The 8,772-nt window shown below is 42.7% G+C and overlaps 1 protein-coding gene across 3 annotated transcripts in view; it reads left to right on the top strand.

Annotated features, from left to right (window-relative positions):
* Positions 1-8,316, top strand: part of ASMT (acetylserotonin O-methyltransferase) — a 33,266-nt gene extending 24,950 nt beyond the window's left edge. Inside the window, exons 5-11 of one of the 3 annotated variants that reach the window (XM_064437652.1) lie at positions 1,809-1,983; positions 3,195-3,324; positions 4,171-4,239; positions 4,736-4,854; positions 5,639-5,779; positions 7,018-7,140; positions 7,771-8,316. In XM_064437652.1, coding sequence (XP_064293722.1) covers positions 1,809-1,983; positions 3,195-3,324; positions 4,171-4,239; positions 4,736-4,854; positions 5,639-5,779; positions 7,018-7,140; positions 7,771-7,982 — 969 coding nt within the window. In that variant the 3' untranslated portion in view covers positions 7,983-8,316. The other 2 variants (XM_064437644.1, XM_064437660.1) reach the window with 2 other exon arrangements.
* The last annotated feature ends 456 nt before the right edge of the window (positions 8,317-8,772 follow it).

Raw genomic sequence — 8,772 nt, 5'->3', positions numbered from 1 at the left:
TCTTGGAGAGATGTCTGAGAGTATGGAGACAGAAATATTCAAGGATCTCACTCTTGGTCCTGAATATATGTCTTTGATATGAAAACCATCTCGTATGAAAGCATCCTGTCTTTTCATCTAGGCAGGAAGGACATTTGAAAAGAAGAAAGATTTGAAACTGCCCTGACCCCTCAGGATAGGCTTAGCATTTATTTGGACCTCTCTGGTCTTTGGAGGCTTGGATGAGCAAACCTTGTCTCAGCATGGGGCTTTATAAAAACCACAGGGGTTTATAGTCGAGGGCTAGCTGTCTGACTGCCTCAGATGTGGAAAGTTCCTTCAGTGGTTGGATTTCTTCCCACTTTTCATTTATGGAGTTTGAGAAGCAGAGATCTGACTTGAATTGTCTTTTTCCCTCCCTGTTAAACCATGCAAAGAACACGATTTTTCAAGTATCTTCTCAAAGAATTTACTTCCCTCTCCCACGGTTTGTCTGTATGTAGCATGCAGAAGGCTGAGTTTGAGAACTTCTGTGTATTGCCTCTTTTCAGGTGAAAGACAGAGTCTGGTATAATGGCTGTTTTTCCAAACAGCATTTGATTAAGGCACAAAGGTAGAACTATTAATTCCACTTTCCTTATTGTTAAGTGATGTTATTTGCCTTCCTGTGTGTAAGCACCTGAGCATAAAAATATAATATCCAGCACAGTTGAGATTTTTTTATTTTCTATTTAGTTACCTTTCCAATTGTCCCTTGCACCACCTCTGGCCAACATGGTAATGGAAGGAATGCTCTCTGGGTTGTGCAAATAACTGCTGCATCCTAATGCTCCTGAAAGGCAGAACTGACAGTAAAGAGAGGAAAAATGGACAATGAAAAATCACTTTGCTTGGTGAGAAAGAGGAGTGCCCAGCACTTTCCAAAATAACACTGGTACTAATTTTTTTGAAGAATGATCTCAACTTTGGTTAAACCACGTTCTTACTGAGGGTAAAAGGTGCTTCCCATGGACTTTATCAAATCGTTGTAGATACAGGCAGTCAATAGAGTTGATGCCTTTGTTACTGTTTTAGGAGTGTTTGTGTGGCCAGAGAAATAGGCTAATACTTGTAAACTTGACTAGGTACAGCTAAAGAAGGATGTTTTTCTTATGTATGGTTACGTATGTCTGTCTGAAGGTTGAGGGTTGTTCCTGGAGATGTTGCACACCTTCCTTGTCTATGAAAAGACAGCGTAAGTCTGCTGGCCTGAATGAGACACTCCTTTTGGCTGAGAGGAACCTCCCTGCCTCAGGGAGACCACTGTAGTCATGCACGTCAGTCCCTGAAAATAGGGTCCATAGAGTGGGATATTCCCCGCTGCTGAAAGCCACAGGAGAGTCTCCAGGGTTCGCCAGAGCGTGCATTAGATCCTCAGTTAAAGAAAATAAACAACAGCAGAAAAACTCACCACCACACAGTCTTGCCTTTGTGCTCTCCAGGCAAAAAGCAAGAGAGACTGTAAGAATGTGCTCTGAAACTAAGGAAGAGGTAGGAACATTCACACCCAAAAACTGGTCTTAAATGTGAACCTTTGTGAGCCAAAAACATTGGCTGGCTTCACCAGACAAGGAAAAGAAATGAAAAAAGGGGCACTACAAGCACTGTATGGTATTACCAGTGTTCAGAGAAACTTCAGTTTAATCATTGGACTTGTTTGTATGACATACGATTTTACATTAAAAAAATTATTGCCATGTGTATATTTTCTCCAGAAAAGCAGTGTTAGAAATGCAGTAGGCTTTGGTGCTCTTACCTGGTTCCTTGCTCCCACCTTTCCTTGCCCCCAGGTTATGTTCACTGCCTGTGAGTTGGGGGTGTTTGATCTTCTGCTGGAGTCAGGAAAGCCTCTGTCTTCAGATGCCATTGCTGCACACTTGGGTACCAGTACCACGGGGATGGAAAGACTGCTGGATGCCTGTGTGGGACTGAAGCTCTTGGCAGTAGAGCTGACACAAGAAGGAGGTAATAAAGGCAGAAGAAAGTGAAGACACTAAAAGACTTAAACCTCTGATTGTTTTGAAAGTGAGGTGAGGAGTGTGGGGAGCAGTGGTATCTAGTGTTAGGCCAGTTAGTGTAGCTGGAGGGAAGAGACAATTGCTTGAGAATACCATCCCCTCTTTAGCTGAAAGAGAAGAAGCAAATGTCAGCATGATTAAAAGTATAATGTAAAACCCAGGCAAAGGGCTCTATATCCCTAAACTTATTTGTGCAAGAGCCTCAGGTGACCTTGGAGAAGATATTCAGAGTTTCTGCAGAGCTGGCCTCAAGAAAACTCTGAGGTGTGGCATCACTTTAAACCTTAAAAGAAAATGCCAGGGTGATGGACAACAGCATGATTTAAAAGCACCTTTTCATTTTCTTTGGGGTGTTACCACCATGTGAAGTATTTTGTTAGGTTGCTGATCTGAACTGAGGGGTGATATAAGTTTGCCCTTGCATGAGATATATTGAGTCCATGCGGTCAGGAGGCATCTGTTGCCATCAGAGAACTGGTCAGGACTATCCAGAATCTTACAAGTTGTGTCCCCAGCTCTGGCTTTTGTTGCTTTGCCCTCTTTTAGGGCTTACAGTAGTTGCCCAATGAGTTTAGGGAAAGCAGGATCTGTCTTTTATATTCCTTTTTATATGCCAGCCCTGTGGGTGAGTGATGTCACAGCAGATGCTTTGGAGGAAGTAGAGGAGATTTCTGTGAGTCCGTTGGGCATTCATCTGCCTGTAGAAGGTCCTGCCCTAGTGAACTGAGAGAGGGTAGGTGTGGTTGGCATGATGTTTTGGGGACTTGTTTCCCACTTGCTGACCTTGTTGGTCAGAAGAAAAGACTTGTACTCAAGGGCTTCTTATTTAAATAGAGCATACCAAAAACTTCCTTCTATAGTAGAAGCTTATAGGTAAATGATGACACTCATAAGGCATTCCTCTTGCTATTCTTGAAAGAAATGTTTCATGCTGGAGTGAGTGTAGGTAGGTAGTGTTTACTCACATTGAATGGGACAACACACCTTTCAGCAACCCTCACCCACTGCTCATTGCAGTGGAAGGATTAATTGTAGAAGCCATGTGTTTGTGTCTTTGGTCATATGGACATCTTCTGGCGTTAAGTACTGTGCTGTATGGTAGGCTTGGCAAGGTGGTATCTCATGCATGTTAGTAAATATATTTATTTCACCCTTTAGCCCTCTACAGAAACACAGAAATTTCCAACATCTACCTTACAAAATCAAGTCCTAAGTCTCAGTATCATATTATGATGTATTACTCCAATACAGTCTACTTGTGCTGGCATTACCTGGCTGATGCTGTCAGGTAAGGAGGAGCGTTGTGCGCTGTCTGTTGAAGACTGCTCTGCAGCATCTGTGTGGCTGCTGTCAGTGTGGTGTGTTTCCGGGGAAGGGCACAATGAAGATGCTGCTGGTTCTCAGAAAGAAAATCCAACAGATCATTTTGGCTGTTAACACAGCCAATATGTATTCTTGTTTCTTCTTGTTTTCCATTTGTGTGTGTTCTTATTTTCCTTTTCCTCCTGATAGTAGAGATGATCTAGGAATCAGATTTCTGTGTGTTTGACCTTCAGGAAAGCATTTGATCATTACAGTGGCTCTTACTTGAGGAGGCATCAATAAAGTAAATGATGAGTAATGATGGCTAGGGATACTTCTGTTGCAAAGATGTGTAAGAGTAGTTTAATATGGGGCTGGAGTCTCACTTGTTCCAGTCCTTGCAACTGATAATCAAACATGGTGTGTGTGATGGCAATGATTGCACCACTCTCGCACCTTTATCTGAAATGTATTCCCATAAATGATAAAATCATAGAAGTGTTTGGGTTGGAAGGAACCTTAAAGATCATGTAGTTCCAACCCCCTGCCATGAGCAGACATACCTTCCACGACACCATGTTGCTCAAAGCCCCGTCCACCCTGGCCTTGAAAAGACCCAGTCATTCTTGTGAATGCCTGAGAAATACATCAGCATATTTTGGGGTGGCACGTGAGGGTGCCTTTACAGCCATTACAAACAAGCTGGTGTATATCCTGAACAAAGCTGAGCACCTTCTGCAGTGATGAACTAGCTGAAACTACAGCACTGAGGTGTGTTTGAGCAAAAGAAAACTAAATCCATGCTCATATGCTTTTTTGGTTGCTATTTTAGAGAAGGAAGAAACCAATATGAAAGAGCTTTTGGCATTTCTTATGAAGACCCTTTTGGAGCAATGTACAGGTAATCATTCGTATATTCATAGAAATTTTATTCTTCTTATCATAGATAAAATTAATGTTTTTAATTATGGCTCAGGACAATTAAATATGATGATGTGAGAATCCCAGTCATCAGAGCCATCATGCACCATTTTCCTTCCTCAACAATATCCATTACTGGGACAGTGTCTGATACTTTGAATAGAAGTATATAATTTTCTATTCTGAAAATTATATCACAGGTCTCTGGCACAGAGGCAACAGTAGTTGGAGGAAGCATAATACACAGTTGGACTTCACTAGTATTAATTCCCTATTTAAATTCATTAATGCATAGTTGTACCCTTCTGCTACAGTAAGACTCAAGGTAGGCTCTTATGCAAAGAGAATGTATTCAGTGTCAGTGAAAATACAGATTAGTGTTTAACATAAAACTTGTAATAATAGTTATATGATAGGAATCACCAAGGATATAGTAAGTTTCCTTTTCAAAGTGGTGTGTCTGTTTGCATTACTAGATCAGAAGAAGAAATGCTGAAATTCATGGCTGGCCAGAACTCAGTATGGAGTATATGTGGCAGAGATGTTCTTGCTGCTTTTGACCTTTCCCCTTTCAGGCAGATCTGTGACCTGGGAGGTGAGCATCAGTAGATCTTCTTTAATAAGCCTCTGAACTGTCCTTTTTTGCAAGCTGTGGAAAGTAAAATAACTCCTTGTTATATGACGGGCAAAGCAATGGAAAGCAGGACACATCTCAGCGTCTTGTCAGCAATAAAGTGATTGTGTTTTACTCTCTTGGTTGGGTTAAAAGAGAAATGTGAGGGTGGTGAGAGCATTAGGAAGCTGAATGCTTTCCTCTACAGAGCCTCATTTTTGTGAGTCGTGGCCCATCCCCATGTGTACGAGGCAGCTTTGGCATTTTTCCTTGCCTTGCTTGATGCATTCTTCTGGTGCCAAATGCTTTCCCTCCTCCCCTTCAGTCAGTGCCATTAGGTTGAGAGATTGCAGCCTCTTACACTGCTGTCCCAGCGCTGCTGAGCCCTGCCGGGATTCACGGGACGAGTCAGGCTCCCCCGCGGGCTCCATAACGGCCTCCCCAGCGCCTGGTTGTGTGCCTCTGTTTTTCATTTCTCACCTTCCAGCATCCACAGCTGGGTCTGGCCGAGGGATACATAGAGATTTAAGGGCTGGGGCTGTCCCCATAGGCCTGGGTGCTGGGGGCCCAGGGGCTTCCTGCAGAGCAAATGGAAGATGGTGGCATCTCCTGTCCCTCCTCCTCCCTTTCAGCAACACGTGGGGGGCAAATGAGCCTTGCCAGCTGCCATGAGACTGAGTGCACCATCACCTGCATCACTTCATGGGGATGTTGCTGAACAGGTTCCTTTTGTGTCAGTGCTGACCTTCTTTTGTTCTCCCCAAAGGAGGTGGAGGAGCTTTGGCCCAGGAGTGTGTTTCTTTGTACCCAAATTCCATGGTCACAATTTATGACCTGCCGAAAGTTGTGCAAGTGGCCAAAGAGCAATTTGTTCCTCCTGAGGAGCATCGGATCACTTTCCATGAAGGTAGGTGCAGACAACGTAGTATTGTCACAACTGTGGCTCATGAGACCCTTGTCTCTGCTCAGAGGTACCGTACTTGAGGCTCAGGTCTCCAGCTGTCCCTTACGTGGGCAGCGTCCCAGACTGCAGCTTTCCCAGCCCCGGTCTGCAATTCATTGCCCCTGCAGGGCTGTCCCAGTTGTGAACCTGGATCTACCTTCTCTCAGAGACATGATTCTGTTATTCAGCATCCTAAAAGCGATTTACTCCTGAACAGAACCATTTGATTTCTTCAGAACAAGGGTACTTTAACAAAAAAAAAGGCCTGCAATTTTGAAAAACTGCCATGCCATGTTATAAATCTTCCTAATACCCCCTTTTCTCCTGTGCAGACCTCCTGGCAGATGTGTGGGATGCCAGGCCTGCTCTGAGCAAGGGGTTTTCCTTCTCTGGTCACAACTGATTGACTTTCAAGTCCTAAGATATTTCAGGCTTTGAATGTGGACGATCTAGCCCATACTCCTCTTGCACAGTCCATAGATCTTACATGGTCTTTGCACCATCTATGATGAAAATGAGTGTGGGGAGTTCTAAATCTTAATGTCTGCAAAAGCCTTCAAAGTGTTGGAATTACTTGCTTGAAGCTCAGAGAGAGGAAAGAAGCTTTGAGGAAGGACATGAGTAAAAAAAAAAAAGATGGAGAACCAGGAAATGTTACCTGTGCCAGTGATACAAAGAAAATAAAAAAATAAAATGCAGAGAGAAAAATCTGAATGTAGTGTACCAGGAGCTGAACAAAAGGTATGATAATGAAGCTACTGCTAAGAGGTGAGATATGTGTATGTTTTCCTTATGGATTTATGATGTATCCCTGTGGTCTTTGAAAATTTGCTTAAATAAAGGAAAATTCTTTCCTTTTTTCCATGACAGAAACCATACGAAACTGTCACTTAATGCTTTATGAATCTGAGTTCCTGTCATTGGAGAAAAGTTAGACTCAAATGCTTTCCTGTCCATCAAAGGCTGTTTCAGATAAGCTGCTGCTTTTAAACATTTCAGACCTCCTTGAGACTGAACAAGAACAAAATCCCCTGTGCAGTACCACAGAGGACTTTCACCCAGTAACTCCGTTGCTGGCTGATGTGCAAGTTAAACATGGCAAGCCCAGAGTCTTTAGAACTGGACAGAACTGAAAATATTTGCTTAACTCAGCCCTCTGTATTTTGAGGGTTTTGTGTAACACATGCATTCTTGCTTTACAGGAGACTTCTTTAATGATTCAATTCCAGAAGCTGAACTGTATATTTTATCCAAGATACTGCATGATTGGGATGATAACAAATGCAGGCAGCTGCTGACAAAAGTTCACAAGGCTTGCAAACCTGGTAGGTATGAGCTCTTGAAGAGCAGGGTGACTTGCCCATCAGTTCTGTGAAGCATACCAGTCTTGATGTGCAATTTGGGTGGCAGAGTTTCAGTGCAGGGGGTCCTCGGTTTAGTATTTTGCTTTCCTAAGCCAGCTGTGTGCAGCTACGGCAAATAGAACCTGGTCTAAGTTCTCATTGTCTGGCTTCCAGTTTTAGCCTCCTTCTCCACAGGGACTCCTTTTTCAACATATTTACGTATAAGGTCTGGTGATTTGGGGAATTGTTTAGACAGACAGGTGTATACGTTACAGTAAAAATCCCATTAAGTATCACATTTAACCCCTGAGCTTTGAAAATACTGCCTGCAGAGCCAGGTTCTCAGCAAAACCAGTAAGCCCAGCTCCTGTGGATTTCAGCTGGGGGAAATAGGAATTTCCCATTCGGCCCTGGTACTTCAGCATCTACGTAGCCAAGCAGAGGCACGGTCCGATTCTTTTCCTCTGTCATTGTCTTCTGCGATGCTGAAATATGACTTAATGTAGAAGCTGCTTCTTCCTGAAACTAAAGGTTAGGATCTAATAACCCCACTGCAAAATAGCTCATCTTCCTCAAGCCCAGCCTGTGTTTTGTTTCTCTTTATTCAACCAGGCGGTGGAGTGCTGCTGGTTGAATCTCTTCTGAATGAAGACAGAAGTGGGCCTTTAGAAACCCAGCTGTATTCGATGAATATGTTGGTGCAGACAGAAGGAAAAGAGCGAACAGCAGCAGCGTACAGCAAGCTCCTTGAGGCAGCTGGCTTTGGAGAGGTTGAAGTCAAGAGGACTGGAAAACTCTATGATGCTGTTTTAGGAAGGAAATAATAGTACCTCCGTTATGTAACTAGCAAGACAGAGTAAGTGCAAAATGTGATATTCTTTTCTTAGAAGACAATCATCAACTTAGCTTTTAGTTAAGGCAGCCAACTTTTTTGTAAGCTGATACATTGTCGGGAAAATCACTGGCAGCCTGATTAGGGCTTGCTTTTGGCTCTGGAAGGGAGAGAAAGAAATCAACACCTGTTCTACAAGAAATAACCCACAAATGAAATGTGCAGTGTGTCTGCTTCAGATTTTTTCATGCTTTCCAATTTTAACACTGTTTCTGACAAAATCAAAGCTGAATTTGTACTTGGATTCCTGTAAAATAAAACTGATCACTGTACTGAGCTCTGTTACCTGCATTTTTATTCTTGGGGAATTGATATAGTATAAACAGACTAAATTATGTCTCCTTGTCGTTAGCCTTTTCAGAGGTCCAGAAGAAATTGTGTTTGAGCCTTGGGGAGTTTGGCATGAAAAATTATATTAATTTTTCTTTAATTAGAAATTAAAGAAAAGGATCTTAAGAACAAAAAAAGGAAATTAATTTATTTTCTCTAGATTTTTATTTAAGTTATGAAAAAAGAATTTTGTAGCTTGATGACTGGCTGGAGCCCAGTGATGCTCTTCACAGGGCAGGCCCTGAGATGACAGCTGAGAGAGAGAATGATGCAGCAAAGTCACTCAGTTACGCACTGGGGAAGTCCTTATTGCATGCCTCCTGCTAGTTCTTTAAATCAATTGGTCAAGCACAACCTGCCATACCCTGCCCAGTTCTTGGAAGCAGAATTAC

This window comes from Phalacrocorax carbo, chromosome 1 (assembly GCF_963921805.1).
Source record: "Phalacrocorax carbo chromosome 1, bPhaCar2.1, whole genome shotgun sequence".
NCBI lineage: Eukaryota > Metazoa > Chordata > Aves > Suliformes > Phalacrocoracidae > Phalacrocorax > Phalacrocorax carbo.
This window is presented reverse-complemented; position numbering and strand designations above follow the sequence as displayed.